At 44.2% G+C, this 25,012-nt stretch overlaps 2 protein-coding genes and 1 long non-coding RNA gene across 4 annotated transcripts in view; 1 reads left to right on the top strand and 2 right to left on the bottom strand.

Annotated features, from left to right (window-relative positions):
* Positions 1-10,441, bottom strand: part of MORC3 (MORC family CW-type zinc finger 3) — a 40,480-nt gene extending 30,039 nt beyond the window's left edge. The window contains exon 1 of the mRNA XM_065942373.1: positions 10,334-10,441. Within this exon, the coding sequence (XP_065798445.1) occupies positions 10,334-10,372 (39 nt within the window). The 5' untranslated portion in view covers positions 10,373-10,441. The remainder of the gene's footprint in view (positions 1-10,333) is intronic.
* A 143-nt stretch (positions 10,442-10,584) lies between these two features.
* Positions 10,585-20,039, top strand: LOC136173088 (uncharacterized). The gene is made up of 3 exons (XR_010664175.1): positions 10,585-12,107; positions 16,385-16,494; positions 18,244-20,039. It is a non-coding gene; the product is annotated as an uncharacterized lncRNA (long non-coding RNA).
* A 3,918-nt stretch (positions 20,040-23,957) lies between these two features.
* DOP1B (DOP1 leucine zipper like protein B) overlaps positions 23,958-25,012 on the bottom strand; it is a 123,075-nt gene continuing 122,020 nt past the window's right edge. For both annotated transcript variants that reach the window (XM_065943006.1, XM_065943007.1), the window contains exon 37: positions 23,958-24,634. In XM_065943006.1, the coding sequence (XP_065799078.1) occupies positions 24,380-24,634 (255 nt within the window). In that variant the 3' untranslated portion in view covers positions 23,958-24,379. The remainder of the gene's footprint in view (positions 24,635-25,012) is intronic.

Below are 25,012 nucleotides of genomic sequence, written 5' to 3'. Positions count from 1 at the left end.
ATGGGGTCGCTAAGAGTCGGACACGACTGAGCGACTTCACTTTCACGCGTTGGAGAAGGAAATGGCAACCCACTCCACTGTTCTTGCCTGGAGAATCTCAGGGACGGGGGAGCCTGGTGGGCTGCCGTCTATGGGGTCGCACAGAGTCGGACACGACTGAAGTGACTTAGCAGCAGCAGCAGCAGGGACTAGAGTGGGGTGCATAACTGGAATATGAAGGTTTTCATTGTAACAGTGACTGTGGATTGGAAACATGGCAGAGAAGCATGCACTTGGAGGTGACTGTCCCTCCTACCTCAATAAAAAGGGGGCAGGGGAAATAAGCCCAATGAGAAGCTTATCTGTTTCAGTCTGCAGTCAAGGTTAAAAAAAAAAAGTCTACCATGAAGTTCTGTAAAGAAGCACATCTTCACTTGGGTTAAGTGTTTCAATTTAACCTGCAGAACCACTGTGGAGACACAGTCTCAACCCGACTGCACAAGGTTCTCTGGGGTCATTACTTGGGGAATATTTGAGTACACAATCTAAAATAACGTTTAAGGAAACAATCCACCAAGAGAAAATATTTGCAGACAAGACACAGTAGTCTTAGCGTGCACCCAACCTCACTGCAGTAAAGTGAAGTCGCTCAGTCTTGTCCAACTCTTTGAGACCCCATGGACTGCAGCCTACAAGGCTCTTCTGTCCATGGACTTTTCCAGGCAAGAGTACTGGAATGGGTTGCCATTTCCTTCTCCAGGGGATCTTCCCGACCCAGGGATCAAACCCGGGTCTCCCGCATTGCAGGCAGACACTTTACAATTTCATTGGGTAAAAGAAATATCAGCCTATAAAATAGCTGCTGCTGCTGCTGATCGCTTCAGTTGTGTCCAACTCTGTGAGACCTTATGGACTGCAGTCTGCCAGGTTCCTCTGTCCATGGGATTTTCTAGGCAGGAGTACTGGAGTGGGTTGCCATGCCCTCCTCCAGGTGATCTTCCCAACCCAGGGATCAAACCTGGGTCTCCTGCATTGCAGGCAGATTTTTTAACACTGAGCCACCAGGGAAGCCCTATAAAATAAGAATCCCTTGACATAGCTAGACCTTTAAAAAGTAAGACTCCCCTCCAAAAGGAAAAAAAAAAAAAAAAAGGAGATGCAATGAAGACCATTTAGATATTTTAAAGAATCAACAGAATTTTTAGAATCAACAAATGGTCCCAAATTTTAAAAATGCTTTAAATGTAAGACTTTAAATGTGGAAGCCTGAATACATGGACAATGTTTACTTCGGCTCCCTCTTGGAGCTGCTATCTAATGAAGGAAAAGGGGTGGGTGACATAAACCCAGGAGAACAAAAAGAATCAAAGAAGTGATTAATAATAGCAGACAAAATAGTAACTTGGAAACTGTAAAGTACAGAGTAGTGATAACTGCTTTAATATCCTGGAAAGAGCTAAACCCAAAGCCTGCAGGAGATGGGAAAACCAACAAGAAGGTCAGGAACTTTGGCAACCCCAGGAAGGCTTAGGAAATAAGACTTTTGCTCCTTTGAAGTCGTAAGAAAAATGCGATAGGCCGAAAGTATTTAAAAGAAGAAAGATTCTCCAGATCCTTTTACCCTGAGTAAGTCCTTCAACTATACTCAGCAAACCATGAAAAGACAAGAGGTCTGTTCTCTGGAGAAACTGATGGCCATGGACTCAAAGACAAATGAAAACAAATGGGTTAAAAGCAAGCCAGTAAACAGTCCACAAATAAATGGTCAAATGATTTTCCAGAAGGCTGTAAAGGCCATTTAGTGAGGAAAAGATAGCTTTTCAACAAATAGTGCTGGGAAAACTAGGTATCCATAAAAAGAATCATGTTGTACCCTTGTTGTTGTTCAGTCACCAAGCTGTCTCTGACTCTTTGCAACCCCATGAACTGACTGTAGCACGCCAGGATTCCCTATCCTCCACTATTTCCCAGAGTTTGTTCAAGTTCATGTCCATTGTGCCGATGATGCCATCCAACTATCTCATCCTTTGCCACCCTCTTCTCCTTTTGCCTTCAACCCCCTTCATGAATCATACCCCTGTCGTGGCGACGGGGCTTACATAACTCAATGAAGCTACGAGCCATGCTATGGAGGGCCACCCGAGACAGGTCACAGAGGAGAGTTCTGACAAAACATAGTCGTTGAAGGAGGGAATGGCAAGCCACTCCAGTATTCTTGCCACAAGAATCCCCTGAACAGTACAAAAAGTCGTACCCTTCCCCTACACCATAAACAAAAATTAACTCAAAATGAATCAAAGACCTGACCTTCAGAGCTGAAACTCTAGACTCTTTAGAAGAAAACATAGAGGAGATATTTTATGACATTGGGTTTGACAATGATTTTGACATGACACCAAAAGCACAAGAAACAAAAGAAAAAATAAACTGAACTGTAGTAAAATTTAAAACTTCTGTACATCAAGTGACACATTCTACAGAGTGAAAAGGCAACCTACAGAACAGGGGAAAAAAGCCTGCAAATCATGTAATATGCAAAAATATATAAAGAATTCTCACAACTCAATAACAAGAAGATGATAAACAGATTTAAAAACGGGCAAAGGACTCAAGATATTTCTCCAAAGAAGCTCAACATCTCTAATCATTAAGGAAATGAAAATCAAAACTACAATGAGATACCACCTCACACTCAAAGGCATGACCATAATTAAAAACAAAAACAAAAAAACACAACAACAAAAACAGAAAATAACAAGCATTGGAGAGGCTGGGAAGCAACTGGAACTCCTGTGCACCTGACCACAGGGCTGGAAAAGGGCCGTTTTCAATCCAATCCCAAAGAAAGGCAATGCCAAAGAATGTCCAAACTACCGCACAACTGCACTCATCTCACACGCTAGCAAAGTAATGCTCGAAATTCTCCAAGCCAGGTTTCAATAGTACATGAACCGTGAACTTCCAGATGCTCAAGCTGGATTTAGAAAAGGCAGAAGAACCAGAGATCAAATTGCCAACATCCACTGGATCATAGAAAAACAAAGGAATTCCAGAAAAACATCTGCTTCATTCACTATGTGAAAGCCTTTGTGTGGATCACAACAAACTGTGGAAAATTCTTAAAGAGATGGGAATCTCAGACAGACCACCTTTTCTGCCTCCTGAGAAATCTGTATGCAGGTCAAGAAGCAACAGTTAGAGCCAGACAGAACAACGGACTGGTTATTGGGAAAAGAGTATGTCAAGACTGAAAGTTGTCACCTTGCTTATTTAACTTATATGTAGAGTACATCATGTGAAATAGTAGGCTGGATAACTCACAAGCTGGAATCACGATTGCCAGGAGATATATCAACAACCTCAAACATGTAGATGATACTATTCTAACACAGAAAGTGAGGAGAACTAAAGAGCCTCTTGCTGAGGGTGAAAGAGGAGAGCAAAAAAGCTGGCTTAAAACTCAACATTCAAAAAACTAAAATCATGGCATGTAGTCACATCACTTCATGGTAGACAGGGAAACAATGGAAACAGAGACAGACTTTATCTTCTTGGGCTTCAAAATCACTGCAGGCAGTGACTGCAGCCATGAAATTAAAAGACACTTGCTCCTTGGAAGAAACGTTATGACAAACCTACGTAGCATATTAAAAAGCAGAGACATCACTCTGCTGACAAAGTCCGTATAGTCAAAGCTATGGTTTTTCTAGTAGTCATATACAGATGTGAGAACTAGACCAAAAAAAAAGGCTGAGTGCCAAAGAATTCATGATTTTCAAGTGTGGTGTTGGAGAAGACTCTTGAGAGTCCCTTGGAAAGCAAGGAGATCCAACCAGTCAATCCTAAAGAAAATCAACCCTGAATATTCATTGGAAGGACTGATGCTGAAACTCCAATACTCTGGCCACCTGAAGTGCAGAGGTGACTCATTGGCAAAGACCCTAATGCCAAGAAAGACTGAAGGCAGGAGAAGGGGATGACAGAGGGTTTAGATGGTTGGATGGCATTACCAACTCAGGGGACATGAGTGTGAACAAACTCCGGGAGATAGTGAAGGACAGGGAAGCCTGGTATGCTTCAGTCTATGGAGTCACAAAGAGTTGGACATGACTTAGCGACTGAACAACAAAAATGGTGCAGCCACTGTGGAAAACAATATGGAGGGTCCTCAAAAAGTTAAATATAGATTTACCATATGATCTAGGAATTCTACTTTTAGGGATAAACTGAAAAGAACTGAAAGCAGGGTCTTCTTCCCCTTAATTGAAACATAGCTGATTTACAACGTTGTGATAGCCTCAGGTATACAGCAAGGTGATTCCGTCATATGTGTATCTCAAAGTCATTCTACGTATATACATACATACTTACACACACATAGGTACTTTTTCAGATTCTTCTCTAGTACAGGTTATTATAAGATAGATATAATATAGCTCCCTGTGCTGCTATACAGTAGGTAGGTCCTTACTGTTTATTTTGTATACAGCAGTGAGAAGAGGGTCCTGAAGAGATACTTGCACACCTGTGAACAGAGCAGCATTATCCTAACAGCCAAAGTGAAAACAACACAAATACCAATTGATGAACAAAATGTGGCACATTTGAATATACAGCGGAATGCTATTCAGCCTTAAAAGGGAAGGAAAATTTAGCACATGCTACAACATGCATGAACCTCGAGGATGTTATGCTGAGTGGAATAAGTTAACCACAAAGAGACAAATGATGTGTGATTCCACTTTATATGAAATACCCACAGATGTCAAATTCACAGAAGGTTAAAATGGTGGCTGCCAGGAGCTGGTGGAAAGTGGAACGAAGAGTTATTTTTTCATGGGCTCGGAGTTTTAGTGTTGCAAGATGAAGGGTTCTGGAGATTTGCTGTACAACGTGAATGTACCTAACACTATTGAACGGCACACTTAAAATGGTTAGGATGGTAAATTTTGTGTTATGTGTATTTTACCACAATAATAAACAAATAAAAACCAAGTGAACAAACTGATCAATGTGACACTCCTATCTCCTGTCCCCTGCTGAGCTACCAGAAGAGCTAGCAGCTAGGATTATCTATGCCATGGCTGGAGACCAGATGTAGAATTCCCCTCTGGAAAAAAGGAATGATTTCTAAAATTTTTATTTGGTCCTTTTACAATTGTACCATGCCACTCTGGACAGCATTTTCCCCCCTCACTTTAAAAAACATTTATTTTAAAAGTCATTTTATTGTTGTTTAGTCGCTAAGTCATGTCCGACTTCTTTGCAACCCTGTAGACTGTAGCCCGCCAGGGTCCTGGGTCCATGGAACTTTCAAGGCAAGACTACTGGAGTGGGTTGCCATTTCCTTCTCCATGGGATCTTCCTAACCCAGGGATAGAACCTGAATCTCCTAAGCCACAAGGGAAGACAGATTTGGGGAATGATAATTCTTGCTTTTTGACTGCTTTCCCCACCCCCGTTGTCCTATTGAACTCCTATTGGTAGGTGGATTCATTATCCCTGAGCCACCAGGGAAGCCCCAAAGTTATTCTAAACATCCTTATTTTCGGGTCTAACATTTTTATTCTCTAGGATCAATAGATTCTGACACAGCGTACTCCAACGACAAGCTGGCTCTTCCTACCTGATCAGCCAATACTGAAACCCACCGAATGACAAGCTCTACTCAGGTATGAACATCCAGCTTTTAGTGTCTCATCTGGAAACATAAGCACACTTGAGAATGTGTAAAATTAGAATAAAAAACACACAGTAAAAAGAACATGAAGAAGACAGAGGAAATGGACAAAAGAAAACTTCAAAAATACTATGAATAATACAGCCAGTGACAAGAACAAATATTTTGTTGAGATTTTCTAAAGACAATGTTTCTAGAGAACAAGACAATATTTATAATAATTAAATATATGGTAAAAGGTAGGAGATCAAATGGAGAAAATCTCTCAAAAAGAAAAGAAAAAGCAATGAGAAGGAAAACAGAAGATGAACAAAAGCAGAAAAACAGACGGGAAATTGCTGTCAAAAATCTGAGAAAATTTCCCTGATATTATTACAGGTTTCTAGCCTAAGTACCAGAACAGTGTATCGCATGTGTGCTTAATCACGCAGTTGTGTCCAACTCCTTGAGACCCCATGGACTGTAGCCCAGCCACCTCCTCTGTCCATGGGGATTCTCCAGGCAAGAATACTGGAGTGGGTAGCCATTCCCTTCTCCCCACCCAGGGATCAAATCCAGGTCTCCCACATTGCAGGTGGATTCTTTACCGACTCAGTCACCAGGGGAACCCCGATATAATGCATAGGATTCTACTAAACAATAAAGCATGCCTTGAAAATTCTGACAAGAAATCACTTCTAATCTAGAATTGCAAGCCCAGCCAAATTATATGTAGAGAAAGAGCAACGGTAGCATAAATATATTTCCAAGAAAAGACACATAAATGTTCTTCCCATGTACTCTGCTCTCAAGAAGCTACACCAGTTTTTGGAAAAATGGACAGGCTTCACTGTTAACAGTAACAAAGACAGCAAATATTTGCTGAGTATTTATGGCACGCACAGGACCGTTATAAAAGACTTTTATGTGTATTGGCTCAGTTAATTTTTAAAGCAGCCCTTTTAGGTGGTGAGATGATTATTCTCTCTTCAGGTCACACATCCAGTTATCTGTCAGACTTTGAACCCAGGCAAATGGGCTCCAGAACCCATGCTCAGTCACTAAGCTACTGCTAGCGCCAAGAGTAAACCCCAGAAGAGGAATATGTGATGGGAAGGAGAAACAAAGGAAAGGGGAAGGAAATGTCCATAAAAATGATAAAGGGAAGTCGCCAACTCACAACTGAGCCAGCAAAAATGACAAAATTTGGGTGTCCTTGAACACATCTGGCAAAGATTTTCCAGTTCTCTGAAAGTGTGGATGAAAGAGTAATCAGTACAGAGAAAAACTAAGCAAACAAACACAAATCAATTACTAACTTCAAGGAAAACACAAAGCTCCACAGCAAAGAAAAAGCAATCATAGTTTTGGCTGGCTCATGTCTGAATAATGCTAAGAGTGATAATAGATCATATGGCAATTCAACCAAAAGAAAAAGTGAACTGAAGAGTGTTCATATGTGTCACTTAAATCTATAGCAGGATTTCTGGAAAACAAAATGGTATCAGCATTTACTTAGAATCATGGAGGCAAAAAGCAAAAACTTAAGTTTTTGTTACTCTGCATTCCATTTCAGAATTTACAGACCTAGTGATTTTTAAAATTTGTACACATTATGGGTCACTTTATGTTCTATGATTTTTGACAAACCCATAAATTCAGTAATTCCTAGCTCCACTCCTAATGCAAACTTCTGAGAGCGATACCAAAGGGATGAGCAAACCTTCAAAAATGAAACTACTTATGGGAAGTGAAATATCTATTTCACATAATTTTCATGTTACGAAACATTATTCTTTGATCTTTTTTTTCCCCAACCATTTAAGGATCTTGTGCCATACGAAAACAGGTGGCAGGCTGGATTTGGCCCATAAACCGCAGTTTGCCAACTCCTGTCCTAAAGCAACAGACCACTTGGAATACAGTCCAGAAGCTGCAGATAGGAGATTTCCATCAGTGAGCTTCAAAACAGTCTGTATTACCCACAAAACAAAGATGTAGCACACAGACAGCTGCTACACCCCGAGAACCAGCTAACCACAGCGCCAGTCTCTCAAGACTGTACTGACCCTTATCTTTGCTCCCTTTGTCTTCTCAATCCTGAAGAGACAGAGACAGCAACTTGGGAGGGGCTGGGGAGTGGGGAAGAGAATCAAAGTGCAGAAATAGCAAGGGAAAGGGAAAACAAAACAAAAACAACCCAGTTCACTTTTCCTCACCACAGTTTTCCGGACCAGAATTAGGCCCAATCTGAGGGGAAGGAGCGGGCTTTAAACTGAAGAGCTTCTCAAGTAGATTTAACAGTGCTAAAGTGCTTAGTCGCTCAGTCGTGTCAGGCTCTTTGCGACCCCATGGACCATAGCCCCCAGGCTATCTTGCCCATGGGGATTCTCCAGGCAAGGATAACGAGTGGGTTGCCAAGCCCTCCTCCAGGGGTTCTTCCCAACCCGGGGACCGAACCCAGGTCCCCAGCATTGCTGGTGGATTCGTTACCATCTGAGCCACAGGGGAAACCCGATGATTAAACAGTGAAAGTGAAACTGAAGTCTCTCAGTTGTGTCTCTTTGTCACCCCATGGACTGTAGCCTTCCAGGCTTCTCCGTCTATGAGATTTTCCAGGCAAGAAACTGGAGTGGGTTGCCATTTCCTTCTCCAGAGGATCTTCCCGACCCAGGGATGGAACCTAGGTCTCCAGCACCGCAGGCAGACTACCGTCTGAGCCACCAGGAAAGCCCAGATTAAACAGTCAAAGTGAAGTGAAGTTGCTCAGTTGTGTCCAACTCTTCGCAACCCTGTGGACTGTAGCCTACCAAGCTCCTCCGTCCATGGGATTCTCCAGGCAAGAATACTGGAGTGGGTTGTCATTTCCTCCTCCAAGATTAAACAGTGCCTGAGGCTAACTGGAAAGCATTAGGATGTGCCCAGAATCACTGAGGTGAATTAGCAACAAGGTCTAAGGCCAGTAGTACAAAAGAATAAAGTTGCCCTCAGTATTCCATCTACTAAATACACGCTCATTCAATAAACCACTTAGGAACCAAGAAGCCTTTATTAAAGATATGTAAAGAACAGCTAATAAACCAATTAAAAGTTCCCCTCAAAAGAAACAGAAAAACGGGCAAGGAATGTGAGGGTTTTTTTTTTTTAGGAATGTTTCTTTTAACCCAAAATCAAAAGGGTGAATGAAGTGTGATAAACTTTCAGCTTCTCAGTCAAATGTAAAGTAAAATTTCACACTCATCAGGAAAAAACGTTAAAAGTCTGAAGATAGGAGGGGGTCGGTTAGGAATCTCGCCAAATTAAAGTCAAAAGGCAAAAATACCATTTTAAAGCAATGGTATTACCATTCGACTTCCCTGGTGGCTCAGACGGTAAGGCGTCTATTACAATGCGGGAGACCTGTGTTCAATCCCTGGATCGAGAAGATCTCCTGGATTAGGAAATGGCAACCCACTCCAGTATCCCTGCCTGGAAAATCCCATGGACGGAGAAGCCTGGTAGGCTATAGTCCACGGGGTCGCAGAGAGTCGGACACGACTGGGCGACTTCACTCACTCATTACCATTCGAATAATGAGACTGGCAGAGCCATTCTCTGGCCGGAGGAAACACCCTGATGAGGAGGGGTATATTTTTGCATAACAAGGCCAACTTTTTCAGGAGAATCGGGCAGGAAGGGCATGCCCACACTCTTGAGGCAGCGAAATTTTCACTTATTGTGTGACTGCTCCCCCCCCACACCCCCCGCCAAAAAAAAAGACGCACTGGTACAAAACACACTCAAGGATTTCCAAGAGGCCGAGACGCTCCGGAACGAGACACCGCCAGGAGACGAGACGGGGCAAACCGGGAGAGCGCGGTGACCACCTAGGAGCGATCTGGGCTCCCGAAGGATGCAGTGGAGGGAAAAGTGAAGTCGCTCAGTCGTGTCCGACTCTTGGCAACCCCGTTGGGCTGTACAGCCTACGAGGCTCCTCCGTCCACGGGACTTTCCAGGCAAGAGTACTGGACTGGGTTGCCATTCCCTTTCTCCAGGGAAATCTTCCCCACCCAGGGATCGAAGCCGGGCCTCCTGCATTGCGAGCGGACGCTCTGACCGTCTGAGCCACCCAGGGAAGCTAGAGGGAAGGCGGCAGGAATTGAAATGAATGAGGAAGACGAGTCCCAGCTCGCAGCACCCCGGGGCCCGCCGCCAGGAGGTCAAGGCCGCGGGGCATTTCTGGCCGCCGACGGCCACTCCCCCCCGCACTCCGGGACGCCCCGAGGGTCAGCAGAGGCCGGGAAAGGGTCAGGGGCCCCCGCGGGCCGAGGGGCCGGCTGGCCGCCGAGGCCTTGCCCTCGGACGACAGCTGCAGGGCAAACCAGGGGAGGGAGTCAAGGAGGAGGGGCCGCGGCCCCGGCCCGCCCCGCCCCGAAGCCGCGGAGGCAAAACAGAAACCCAACGCCGAGGAAATGAAACTAGACGCGGCCCGGCCCGGCCCTGCCCGCCGCCGCCGCCGCCGAGCGTCTCAGCCGTCGGGAGCGATATGGCCGCCGCCGTCTGCCCCGGCCCCGCCGCGGCCCCAAGCCGCCGTGCCGGGCCGACGAACCGCCCACGCCCACCGCCGGCCTCCCCCACCCCCCCGCACCCCGCCTCGCTTGCCCGCCTGCCCGCCCTCCTGGGACACGGCCCGCTCCACCCCTCGCGGCTGCTCACCGCGCTGAGGCGGATCCCGCTGGGTGGCTGCGTCGCCATCTTGAGCGAGTTACAAAGCCAGGACCGGCCTCAGCCGCAATCAGACTGGGAGGCGGCTGCGGAGCGCCGAGGAGCCCGCGAGGCCCCGCCTACTTCCGGGGCGGGCCGCGCGGGCTGACCCCCGCCCCTCGACTTCCGCCTCCCGGCGCCTGGGAGTTGGGAGTGTAGGGCAGGTAAATTCCCGCGGGGGTTAAGGAAGCAGGGACCGCTGGAGTGGTGGGTGGGCTTCAGGCTCCGGGCGGGGGCCCTGCAGAGTAAGGCGCACGCGTGACGCTCAACCGGGTGACTGCAGTAACTGAACCTACAGACTTTGCCAAACAGTAATCGGTATTTTGTTGTTCACTCGCTCAGTCGTGTCCGACTGTTTGTGACCCCATGGACTGCAGCACACCAGGCCTCCGTGTTCATCATCATCTCCCGGAGTTTGCTCAAACTCATGTCCATTGAGTCAGTGATGCCATCCAACCATCTTATCCTCTGTCGTCCCCTTCTCCTCCCGCCTTCAGTCTTTCCCAACAGCAGGGTCTCTTCCAGTAAGTCGGCTCTTCGCATCAGGTGGCCAAAGGATTGGAGCTTCAACTTCAGCATCATTCCTTCCAATGAATAGTCAGGGTTGATTTTCTTTGGGATTGACTGGTTTGATTTCCTTGCAGTCCAGGGGACTCTCAAGCATCTTCTCCAGCAGCACAGTTCGAAAGCGTCCGTTCTTTGGTGCTCAGCCTCCTTTATGGTCCAAATCTCACATCCGTACCTGACGACTGGAAAAATCATAGCTTTGACTAAACGAACCTTTGTAGGCATAGTAATGTCTCTGTTTTTTAATATGTTTTCTAGGTTTGTCATTGCTATTCTTCCAAGGAGCAAGCATCTTTTAATTTCTTGGCAGCATTCACTGTCCACAGTGATTTTGAAGCTCAAGAAAATAAAGTCTGTCAGTTTCCCCATCTATGCCATGAAGTGATGGGACTGGATGACTGATATGATCTTAGTTTTCTGAATGTTGAGTTTTAAGCCAGCTTTCTCACTCTCTTCTTTCACCTTCATCAAGAGTCTCTTTAATTCCTCTTTGCTTCTGCCATAGCCTGGTGTCTTCTGCATATCTGAGGTTATTGATATTTCTCCTGATTAATTGATATTAATCAGTATGGAGGCTGCAAATAATAAAGAGCCCTGTCTGGGGTCTTGGGAATTACAACTGGGGATACACAGGTTCTAGCAAAATAGAATGTTTGGGGAAGAGAAAGAGCCGGGGGGGGGGGGGGGGGTTATAAAGGCAAAATCCACAAGTTTTGTTAAAGTTGTATTGCAGGAATTATGATTGACTTTGATACTAAAAGGAAATATTCGTCTTTAAGGAATGGATTTGTCACCAGTTATTTAGGGTATGGGCCGGATAAGTATCTTGAATTTCTGCAACCCTGTGCAAATGTTCTGAATATCTTTGTTAGACGATAAGTAGTCAAAAGGTCAGATTCAATCTGGGCAGAGACATAAGTCACTTCCTCAGTGGCCTCTGGCTCCACTCTGGAGAGTTCTTTTAGCAGTACAAAACTGATTCTTTTTTGATTTTCCTTTTGCAACCTGAGGTCCCCAAGTTTGAAGACAGGTGCCATGGATATTGGTGACCCAAAAAGGTGCACTTGAAGTGCTTGCCTGGACTGGACATGAATTACACTGAAGAAAGCCATCACATGCCTGCCAGTGTCATCATGTTGTGAAACCTTAATGAAATGAGGTAACTCAGATGGTAAAGAATTTGCCTGCAAGACAGGAGACCTGGGTTCAATCCTTGGGTCGGGAAGATCCCCTGGAGAAGGGAATGGCTACCAACTCCAGTATTCTCACCTGGAGAATCCCATGGACGGAGAAGCCTGGTGGGCTACAGTCTATGGGGTCGCAAAGAGTTGGATATGACTGAGTGACTAACACTTAATGAGATGAAGATTTGTACTTTGGGGATTTACCCTGAAAATTATCACCCTTCGTTCTGATAAAAAAAGAATCCTTTCAAAAAAAAAAAAAAAAAAGAATCCTTTCTCATACACAGTTTAGTCCTTTTGCTCCTGTATCTATATCGACCTTGAGCTGGGCCTTGGGCTAATTAGCAGGATATAGAAATGAGTAAGTTGGGACTTCCCTGGTGGTCCAGGGGTTAAGCCTCTGAGATTCCTTTGTAGGGGGCAGGAATTCCATCCTGGGTGGGAAACTAAGATCCTGCTTGCTGAGCAGCCAAAGAAAAATGAAAGAAATGGATAAGTCAAGAGCTGTCAGATACTGCAGTTAAAGAAAGAGTTAAAAGGTTTTTCTTAAAATATTCACTGCGGTTTTTAAAAAATACTTATTTGGCTGTGCCAGGTCTTACTTGTGGCATGCAGGATCTTTAGTTGCAGCATATGAACTGTTGGTGCAGCATGTGGGACCAGGGATGAAACCCAGGCCTCTGCATTGGGATCGCAGAGTCCTAGCCCCAGGACCATCAGGGAAGTCCTCATTGCATCTTTATAATTGTAAAAGAAATACATTTGCTTTGTAAAATTCAAATAACACGGAAATATAAAACATAACATTTACCCCAATCTGTTTACTGGAACATATGAATTTGATATACATTACTCCATATTTACTATATGCTAAATATATATGCTAAATACTGTTTACAGTGTGGAACTAGACGTTACATACTCCTCTGCAACTCATGTTTTTGTTTTATTTAATTATTTCAGTTTGAGATTTGTAAGTGCCCAAATAGTTTTGAATAAATGAACAAAGGAGGAAATGTTAAAAACAAACAGGACTTTCCTGGTGGTCCAGTGGTTAAGAATCTGCCTGCCAATGCAGGGGACTATCCCTGGTCCTGGAAGATCCCAAATGCCACGAGATAGCTAGCCCATGTGGTGTCCTAACGCCCATGCTCTGAAATAAGGAAAGCCACTGCCATGAAAAGCCCAAGTATCGCAATTAGAGAGTAGCCCCTGCTCACCACAATGAGAGAAAGCCTGCACACAGCAGCCAAGATCCAACACAGCCAAAAATAAGTAAAAAAATTAACAACAACAACACAGAACACCCTGTGCTCTGTTGTCACCCTTACTATTGACCACTGGGTTCTCGACTGGAAAAAAGAAATGCACAATCTAAAAGTTGAGAATTATGTTTTAATCAATGGACATACTGAGGACCGAGGCCAAGAAGACAGCCAGGATTCTGAGGGACTGTTCTGAAGATGTAACCGTGGAGCTAGGATAGAGAGGGGTTTTTGCAAAACACCTAGGAAGTCGGAGTGTCAAAAGATTACAGTTAATCGACAGAGAATGAGATAGATGGTTGGATGGCATCACTGACTCGATGGACATGAGTTTGAGCAAGCTCTGGGAGTTTGAGTTTCAGCAAGCCCTGGGAATTGGTGATGGACAGGGAAACCTGGCATGCTGCAGTCCATGGAGTTGCAAAGAGTCAGACACGACTGAGCGACTGAACTGAAAGAAAACCAATCATCTCAAGTTAGTCAATTTAGTGCTTTTCTAGATATGGGAAGAGGCAAGAATCTGGGCTTATTGAAATCAACCCTTTGATGTGTACATTAACTATGTAGGGCCAGTATCCTATTTTCCCCCATCCTGGGTGTGCAGTGGCTGATGATTTGATGGCCACAACATCCATTCTTTACTGATACAGCAGGTAACATTCTGTGTCCACAGGATAAATGGCATGTGAAACACCTAAGTGAGAATGCTAGTTAATATCATTTGCAGTGCTCTGGACTGGATAATTTCTCAGTTCCTTCAGGTTTAAGATCATATTATTACAATAGAGGCACTTTTATCAGCTGTTTATTGAGAACTTACTTTGTGTCTATCAAAGTGAGAGGTCCTAGAACGCAGTGATGAGTAAAACAGAGGTTTCCATTCCTGTGGAATCTACAGTATCTTGGCTGTTTATTCAATAAGTTACAGCCCATTTGTTGTGAGATCAATTTGGTGAGTGTCAACTAGCACTTTGTTAAAAAAAAAAAAAAAGGAAGACTAGAATAGCATACTGCAGTGTCTGCCTGGGCCCAAATCCAAGTTATTCATTTATTAACCATGTGATGTTTGGCAATGTGAATTTTGAAATGAGATTAGCCTGGATTATCCGGATGTGCCCTAGATGCGATCACAAGTGTCTTTATAAGACAGAGGCAGAGGGAGACTTGGTCACAGAAGGCCACTTGAGCATTGAAGCATCTCTCTAGAGACTTGAAGATGCTATGTGGCTGGATCGGAAAGTGGAGAAGGGCCATGAACCAAAGAATGCAGGTACTGTAGCTTCAGAAGCTAGAAAGGCAAGGAAAACCCGTTCTGGAGTCCCTAGAGTTTACAGAGAGAACGAGTCTCTCTAGACACCTTGGTTTCAGCTCGTTTTGGACCTCTGGCTTCCAGAACTCTAGGAGAATACATTCCTGCAGTTTGAAGACACTAAATTACAGTAATTTGTTAGAACAGCAACAGGAATAGACAGTAGTCTATTCATGTAGAAGCTAATGCTTAACTGTACATACAAATTGTTGCCTCCCCACCCCGAAAGTTTTTTAACCCAGTTGTGCATACTGCAGAGTTCTGCATTCTCAAGGCTTACTCATATGAAAGAAATGTGAGGTAGACATGTACGGGCTAAGCTTAAACCACGTTGGTGTAAAAGGGGCTTTTTCAGGAAAATAAATGCTTTTGCTTATGTCAGATGAACTCAAGCTGGCCTGGAAATCTCTGTTTTTTTTAAAAATGTCAAAGCTGAGGTTGATATGATTTTAATGGTAAAAACTACCTTCTTTGGGGAGTGCTGAATGTTTGTATCCCCCATCCCCCCAAAAAAAATCCATGTTACCTAGCCCGCCCCATGTGATGGCATTTGGAGGTGGGGCCTTTGGGAGGGTAATTAGGTCAAGAGGGTGGATCCCATTAATGGGATTGAAAGTGTGAAAGTGTTAGTCACTCAGTCCAACTGAGTCCAACTGTTTGCAACCCCATAGACTGTAGCCTGCCAGGCTTCTCTGTCCATGGAATTCTCCAGGTGAGAATACTGGAGTGGATTGCCATTCCCTTCTCCAGGGGATCTTCCCGACCTAGGGATTGAACCTAGGTCTCCTGCATTGCAGGTAGATTCTTTACCATCTGAGCCGCCAGAGAAGCCCATGAATGGGATTAGAGTCTTTGTAAAAGAGACACTATAGAGATGCCTCAACCAACCCTCTGTTATGTGAGGACACAGCAGGTAGAACCAAGAAAGTGCTGGGGTTTTTTGGCTGCACACACAGCTTGTGGGATCTTAGTTCTGTGACCAGGGATTGAACCCAGACCCTGGGCAGATGAGACAAGTCCTAACCGCTGGACCACTGGGAAATTTCCAAGGTGCTTTGACCTTAGACTTCCCAATTACAGAGTTGTGAGAAATGGTTTATTGTTTAAGCCACCCAATCTGTGGTGTCAACAGCCCAAACTAAGAAAAGAGAAATTTTAAAATTCCATACAAGAGTAAAAATATCGGAATTGAGTAAAATTTCCCACTGACCTAAATCAAACGCAATATGAAAACTGGTTGCTTTCATAAACTTTCACAGCTATGCATCTTGACTTCCATGGACTAGGTCTCAGAGATCCTTCCGTAGCTGTACATCAAAAACTTCATCACATTATTTTACAGTTTCCTAACATTTTATTATATTGTGTGGTCATTCATGTAGCCACTCTCCTACTGGTGGACACACTGAGGTTGTTGCCAAACTTCTTGCTATTATTAATATTTACATGAATAACTTGTACATAAGTCATTTTGCACATATGCATTTATGTCAGATAAATTCCTGGCAGTAGAATTGTGGAATAAAAAATATACACGTGGTTTGCAGGATCATAGTCCCCCCAAACAGGGATTGAACCTGCCCCCTACAGTAGAAGCACAGAGTCTTAACTGCTGGACCACCAGGGAAGTCTCCATTGATTTTACTTTTGGTAGAAATTGCCCGTACTTTCTCCACAGAACTTGTACCAATCTATATTCTATAGCAATGGAGGGGAGATGCTGTTCACCTATAATTGATGTTGGCGGCAATGGTCACTAATACCTCCGAGCAGTGTTTTTCTCATGTTGTAAGTATGGGTATCTTTATACATTTGTAAAAGCCAGTTGTGTGTGGGTCCATGTACTCCCTATTTATATCTGTTGCCCATATTTCTATTTCTTTTGATCATTCTTTCAGTACTGAAGAAATTAGCCCTTTGTAATATTTCGCAAACATTTTTCTGTCTGCCATCTTTTACTTTGCTTCTGACGATTTTTGTGCAGGGTTTTAAAAAATGTTTTTATATAGCCAAAACTTATAGAACTTTCTCTTAGGCACCTAGAGTTTATGTTCATTTAAGAAAGATCATCTAAAAAAAAAAAAAAAAGAAAGATTATCTATCTTCATTGCTGTCTTGTTTTTATAAATATCCTTCTTCATTCCTTCTAGCATTTTTCATGTTTTCTTCATGGTTTCCAATCTTTGATCTGTTTGGGATTTATTTTGGTGAAAGATGTGAGAGATGAATACAACTTATTTTCCTCCTATTGGGTACCCAGTTCTCCCAACACCGTTTGTTGAATAAGACACCTTTCTTTCCTGCTACAGTTTGAAGTACCACCTTTATTACATGTTAAACTTTTCTGTGTGTTTTGGTCCATTGATAGACTTGCTAGTTTAGTTCTATTGATCTCTCATCCATTTCTGCACTGGTACCAATTATTTTAGCTTTATAATGTAAAGATCTGAGGTTAGTTCTCTCAACTCTTCAATAAGTTAAAATTTATAACTTGATGATGTTGAATTTCCTCTCCAAAATCTAGTAAATCTTCCCCTTAGCTCCAAGTCTTCTTGTCTGCTTTGGTAGTGTTGTCTTCAAAGAGCTCTTATAAAGTTTTTTTCTCCCCCTGTTTTATTATTGTTGTTATTGGAAGAGAGATTTCATCTATCCCATAACAGGTCACATATATATATTACATTGATATCAAAAAACTATATTGATGTGTACATATTAACTTTTTTTTTCTGGCTGTGCCACAGAGCATGTGAGATCTTCATTCTCTGACCAAGGATCGAACCCAGGCCCCCTCTAGTCCAAGTGTGGATTCTTAACTACTGGACCACCAGGGAAGTCCCCATGTTAACTTTCTATTGAATTTATTGCCTTTAGGCCATTCATACCATTCATCTGGCCACAAGCTCCACTGCCCGCCCCCCCCGCCCCCCAGTATTAAACAACTTGTCTTTTTCCTGATGGGATGTATATTGATGGCCTGGCTTAGCTTCAGAAACAAACAGAAAATAATTGGAAGGAAAATATGGGACAATATACAATCAAGGGCTTGTCAGTCACGGTAGTGCCTTTACTACAACACAAACCTCCCTGAACAGCGCGGTTACTGCACGGTCAAGTGCCCCCTCTCTATTCGGTATGGAAGCGTTTGGTTGTCCACATCCTTGGGTCAAGGAAGAATTAAGCATGAGCCTGGTGAAGTCAGAGTGGGCGGTCCTCACAGCTGGGTTGGGCTGACTGTGTCATCAGGCAGTGCTGGAACCAGCAGGATATGGTGGGGAAAACCCGCCAAGCATAGGACCCTCCTGTGTCCACACAGGGAGGTCATGGGAATCTCAGTGAGGGGATTCTTAAGCGTGATGGAGAGGCCAAGATTGGGGCAGAAAACCCACTGTTCCCTGAGCCCACACTCTCTATAGTCCTACAGACTGATTCATTCAAACTTAGTTTCCCTTCCCGTTTTTCTTCTTCCTTCTAGCAGCACCGTGGGCAGATAAGTCAACCTTTCTGTTCTTCATTTAACTCTCTGCCGTCTGCCCGTAGATGCCAGACACTGAAGATGCCAGGAACCGAAGATACAGGCTCTGTCTTTTCCACAAAATGGCATTTGCCTTGGACCACTTATGGGCACTACGTTATTGGGTGTTTTCGTAGGGTCCCTATGGGAAGGTGCCTTGCTGAGCCTGAGGAGATGTAGAAAGAAGCAGGACTGGGGAGCTTGGATCTCAAAGACGGGCGCCTGTATATCTGTTGAATAAAGCCAGCAAATGACTTGAGTTGGTCTTTGCCAGGTGAAAAGAGAAAGAGAAAACAGTATCAAGTGGATGAAACAACATATGTAAGAAATGCAACAGATGAGAAATCCCGAGTGGTTGGAGGAGACAGGAGAGAGAGCTAAGGCCTTCAGGAGGCTAGAAACCCCATCAGGCATCAAGAGTTTAAACTTTAAAACAAAAATTTTTTTTAATGTGGGCCATTTTTTCAACTCATTATTGAATTTGTTACAATGTTGCTTCTGTTTTATGTTTTTGGTTTTTTGGCCACAAGTCAGGTGGGATATCAGCTTCCCAACAAGGATTGAACCTCCACGCCCTGCATTAGAAGGCAAAGTCTTAACTACTGGACTACCAGAGAAGTCCCAACAATCATTATTACAATTTCAATTTAGGGTAAAATGTGAAGCAACTTCTTTTTCTAAAGCTGAAACATTGAAGGGCAATTTGTCATTATTCCACCTCCCACCTGCTTCTGGTTGACTTTGGGTCAGGGGAAACTTGGGCTGGTACAAATGCTTGTTCACCAGATAAGGTGGGGCCCGGGCTGTCTCCCCTCCCCTCACTTTAAATTCAGAGTATTTTTGTTTAAAATTGTTATTGTGGTATTATGTACAAAGCATAAAATTTATCATTTTAGCCCTTGGGTGGACGATTCAGCAACAGTAATTACATTCACATTGTTGTGCAACTGTCAACAGCATCCATCTCCAGAACTTTCTCAATCCTAACTGCAATTTTGTACCCACTGAACACTAATTCCTCAGTTCTTCCTCCTCCAGACCCTGGCAACCACCATTCTGTTTCCTTTTTCTATGAATTTGACTATTTCAGGTTCCTCATGTAAGTGGAATCATATTTGTCCTTTTGTGACTGATTTATTTCACTTAGCATCATATCCTCAAGGTTCATCCATGCTGTAACTCCGAATTACATGTTGTTACATTACATGTGGTCACTCATCCATGTGTCCGAATTTCATTCCCTTTTAAGGCTGAATAATCTCCCACTGTGTCTATACCGTGTTTATCCATTCATCCACTGATGGACATACAGGTTATTTCCACCTCTCAGCTAGAGAAAACTCTTTATGGATAATGCTGCCACAGATGTGGGTGTACAAGTATCTGTTCGTGACGCTGCTTTCAGTTTTTACTGGAATTGCTGGATCACAGGGTAATTCTATCTTAAATTCTTTGAGGGACTCTCTTCCTAGACCCGATTTTAAAGTCCTTTTCCCCCTTGGCTTGAAGGTAGGTAGACTGATTTAGATAGAGCTACCAGTTTAGGATGAAAAGGAACCAGACAAGCTTCAGCCTTGCAGGCTTCCCCCTTGTTCCCATAAGAGCCATCATCTCTGTGAACTCATTGCTCTGCAAACTAGTTCACTCATTTCTCTACGAGTGGTCCAGGAAGCACTGGCATCAAAAATAACTTAGGACAGACTTCCCTGTGGTTCAGTGGACAGGAGTCTGCCTGCCAGTGCTGGGGTCCCTGGTTCAATCCCTGGCCTGAGAAGATTCCACATGCTGTGGAGCAACTAAACCTGTGCGCCACGACTCCTGAGCCTGTGTGCTGCAAATACTGAAGCCCATGTGCCTAGAGCCCATGCTCTGCAACAAGAGAAGCCCCCACAGTGAGAAGCCCACACAGCGCCCCCGATTGCCAAGATACCACTGTAGTGATTGTCACAATGTCCAGTTGCCCCTTGGTGTGGAATAGACTCCTTTGCTGGTCCAGGTCCACATGACCACAGTCTCTCCTTTGATGGTGTTACTTTTCCATGTTTGTGGATTCATGTATTTGAATCTATGGTTTTTCCAGTAATCATGTACAGATGTGATGTGGACCATAAAGAAAGCTGAGCGCCAAAGAATTGATGCTTTCAAATTGTGATGCTAGAGAAAACTCTTTGAGAGTCCCTTGGAGAACAAGGAGATCAAGGTAGTCAATAAAGGAAATCAACACTGAATGTTCACTGGAAGGACTGATGCTAAAGCTCTGATACTTTGGCCACTTAATTCAAAGAGCTGACTCATTGGAAAAGAACTTGGTGCTGGGAAAGACTGAAGGCAGAACGGTGGGCGACAGAGGATGAGATGGTTGGATGGCATCACCGGCTCAACAGACATGAATTTGAGCAAACTGCAGGAGATAGTGAAGGACATGGAAGCCTGGTATGCTGCAGCCCATGGGTTGCAAAGAGTTGGACACAACTTAGTGACTGAACAACAATTAAACTTCAAATAATGCCTAGTAGAAGGCATTGTCTTACATCAGAATTTTATTCCAAAGACCAGATTCTGTCTGGTCTCCCAGGCTGTTGTTCAAAACTTTTAATTACAGGCTTCATCAACTGTCTTGACCCATCCAGCTCCTTCGAATTTTACTGGGCATACACACATACTGGGACATGAGGCTTGTTCTCCTTTAAGACACTCCTTACCACACCTTGAGCGTTGGCAGCCACCTGCTGTGCTGTGACACCCCCACCACCACCCAGGGTGGCCAGGTTTGGCAGGAAGCCCACTGGGCGGGGTGCCCTCAGAAGTGCCCTTCCACACCTCACCCCGCAGCAGCAGCCCTCCTGGGGTTTTCCTGTTGAACTCTTCTTGGCCCCGGGCTTGAGAACGTAGTGCTCTAGACCAAGCCGAACATAGAGTATTGACTTTGTAGGATTGGGTAACACTGCTTACCTCCTCCGGGGCTTAGGAAACAACCCCCATGACACAGTCCAGGCCCAGCCCCTGGAAAGCACCCCAGTGACGACTGTGTCATCCCATACATATAGGCTCTGTTCTCATCACACCCCCCTGCAGCTGCGTGTATTCCAAACCCTGCTTTCTTAGAACAGGGATTCCAGCTCACTGCTTGCACCCAGAGCAGTGGCACTTTGGTCCTTGGGCTGGACATCTGGTTTACCTTCTAGGAGGAACTGAGTCAGAACAGTCATCTTCAAACTGGGGTGGAGAAGAGCCTCCATGAGGAAGGGGGAAAAAAAAGGTTTTTCCTCATACTTAAACAAAAACAACAAACACGGGGACTTCCCTGACTGCCCAGGGATTGAGGTCCTGTTCTTCCACTGCAGGGGCCACAGGTTTGATCCTTGGTCAGGGAGCTAAGATCCTACATATCGCACGCTGTGGCCAAAAAAAAAAAAAAAATCTCCATTTTCTCTTTTATAAAATACACAATCTATGTGGATACTCAGGTCAATTAATGCAACACATAGGCTTGTAGATACTGACTGAACACAAGCTTCGCTTTCCCATGGGGGCTTCTCAGGTGGCAGAATGGTAAAGAATCCGCTTGCCGGTGCAGGAGATACAAGAGGTGTGGGTTCAATTCCTGGGTCAGGAAGATCCCTGGAGTAGGAAATGGCAACCCACTCAAATATTCTTGCCTGGAAAATTCCATGAACAGAGGAGCCTGGAGGGCTGCATCCATGGAGCTGTAGAGTCAGATATGACTGAGCACACACAAATGCATGATCAAAACTATACAGACTACTGAAGCAACATGGATGGGTCCAGAGATCGTCATGCTTAGTGAAGTCAGATAAAGACATCATATGATATCGCTTATATGTGGTATTAAAAAAAGATACAAAGGAACTTAGAAACAGACTCATAGACTTAGAGGTGGGGGCATGCACTTGTTACAGGTGGGGGCAAGGGTGGGGGTTGCGGGGAGGTATAGTTAGGGAGTTTGGGGTTGACATGTACACCCTGGTATATTGAAAATGGATAATTAACAAGGATCTACTGTGTAGCATGTGGAACTCTGCTCAACACTAGATAACAACCTAAATGGGAAAAGAATTGGAAAGAGAATAGATACATGTGTAACTGAATCACTTTGCTGTACACCTTAAATTAACACAACGTTGTTAATAGTATGCTCCAACATAAAATAAAAACTCAAGAAAATAAGACACAGAAGATCCAAAAAAAATTGGAAAAAAAAAACCACATCACCGAGGGAACACAGAGAGGATTTGTTCCTACAACTCTGAGGGGGTAATTACCATTGATAATTCCACTTTGTAGTTGAGAAAACTGAGGCACAGAGTATATGCCTGGTCTAGCATGTGGGTAAAACTGAGTCCTCAAACCCATGTCCATCGAGTCAGTGATGCCATCCAACCATCTCATCCTCTGTCGTCCCCTTCTCCTCCTGCCTTCAATCTTTCCCAACATCAGGGTCTTTTTCAATGAGTTGCTCTTCACATCAGGTGGCCAAAGTACTGGAGTTTCAGCTTCAGCATCACATTTACAAGACTTTTTTAGTGTTTTATGCTAAACAGAGATGTGTTATTAAATCCCTTTAAGATTTCTACTTAATAAAAAAAGGATTAAATTACATATGGTATTGAGTTGTTTTAGACACTGGAGAGAAAAAAAAAAGGAAAAAACAAAATTTGTAAAGAACTATCTTTCATAGCATAATAGCTACTGATGACATACATAAGCTATTAGATTTGTTGTCAATTTTGGGGGGTGCCGTACTATGTGGCATGTAAGATGTTTGTTCCTCCACCAGGAATTGAAACTGGGACTCCTGCATTGGGAACACTGAGTCTTAACTGCTGGACCAACAGGGAAGTCCCTGCATGTAATTTTTAACACATATTTGTATGAATACCCATATGTGATGGTGCTTTTCGACTCTCACTTTTAGCCATTATGCAGGAAACCAAGTGGTTCTGTGTTCCCCACATCCTATCTTGGGGCCAGTGACACAAACTGCTTCTGCCCTGCTCACAAACTCATACATGGTGGGATGTTACAAGAAACGAAACCAATAATGTTTGTCAAGCCCCCAAACACCCTTGTCTGTAGAAAGGATGTATCTGAGAGCCCGCATCAGAGCAGTCTGCATCGTCTGACCTGGAAAGTGATGTCATGGAAGGCCCTGGTGGCTGAAAAGGGAACAAGAGACAGGCAGGGCTGGCAGGCAAGCCCGGAGCACAGGCAGAGAGCGAGGGCACTAGCCGAGCAGGACAGGTGCCAAGTGGACTCTAAACAGGGAGCTGGTGTAAGACAAAGAGGCTGGAAAAGAGTGGGCTGGCATGCTGCCAGCCCTGAGACGCCTGTGCCTAGGAACCTAGAAATTATTTTCACGAACAGTGATGCCTGCAGCGGTACAGAGTTCCCAGAGAGGACAGAGGAATAAGGAAGAGTCCAGAGTGAATTTCCCTGACAGCAGTTTCAGGCATTAAAGCCTCCATGACCATGATGACTGATTTATGTTAAGTGGAAAGTGCTGGCCAGGCACATTGCAGTGTATAACTGAGGTGACAGCTGTCAGAGGGTTAAAACAGTGTATTTCTTACCCAGCAGAAGGTGGGAACACGTGATTTTAATGCAGCAAGAGTTAAATACACTGAGATTGTCTTCACACTCACACCTCTGCTGAACAGTCAAAGGTAACGGACTATTAGTATTTTCAGAAAATAATATATTTTCATTTTAAAATGTGGTAGCAAAATAAACGCTTAAAGGGTCACATGTATGAAAGGTTAAAAATAATATTCAATGAGTTAGAAATGTTTAGAGAGATGTACTGACACAGACCCATATCTCTGCAACAAAAAAACCCAACTTTTTAATCTCTTCATGGTTTACTTTATATTACAAATTTTGTGCCACCATTAGATGATATATTAATTTCACTTCTTCACATACATCGAGGAAGAAACATAAAATCAGGCCTAAATATATTACAAGGCATTTCAGGGAAGTGTGTTTTGTTGGTCACCAAAAAAAAAAAAGATCTGAAATTTACTTTCGAAATTGAGATAGACTTGTTTAGAACCACTATCCTGGCTCCTTTTCCGTTTTCAGTATATCCTGGCTTTTCTCAAGGTCTCAGTAAATGGCTTACACAAATTCTTCGGTCCAAGGTTAACATTCCAGATGTTCCAAAAAGTCATGTTCAACACATTCTTCCAGTTGTTTCAAGACCCTTGGGTTATCTGCGACAGGAAACTCCACGAGCGGAGGAGGGCCTTGGGTGTCGGCGGGCAGTCGACTCTGGGTTTTAAAAGCACAGTTTAGAGTCTTGAAGAAGGGCATCAGTTGCCTAACGCTGGAAAGAGAATGCTGGCGCAGCAGAGGGAACTCACTCTTCATGGCGATCTCATCTGAGCAGCCGATTTCCTGCAGAAAACCAATGACGACACGCTAAGGGTTAGAGAGGCGCACACAGGCGGTGAAAGCTAAGACACGAGTCCTCTAGGAAAAGTCCCTGTCTGTGCTGACAGCAGCAGCGTCAACTCGAATCCCACGTCCCCACTGCCGTCTTCCACCAGATTTCACTGTGAGGCATCCTGCTGGGGCCCCTGCCACCCCTCCTGGAGGCCCTTCCTCTGAGTCACGGAGGGACTCTGTGGGCATGTCTCCTTCTACAGCAGGGGTCCCAGTCTGTGGTCTATTTAGGATCCGGGCTGCAAAGCAGGAGGTGAGCGGTGGAACAGGATGAGATTACAGAGTAGATTGGACATTAGCAACACACTTCGGGTGTCCCTGTCTCCCACG

Source organism: Muntiacus reevesi, chromosome 8, assembly GCF_963930625.1.
Source record: "Muntiacus reevesi chromosome 8, mMunRee1.1, whole genome shotgun sequence".
NCBI lineage: Eukaryota > Metazoa > Chordata > Mammalia > Artiodactyla > Cervidae > Muntiacus > Muntiacus reevesi.
The sequence above is the reverse complement of the archived record's forward strand: the minus strand, read 5'-3'. Positions and strand labels throughout refer to the sequence as shown.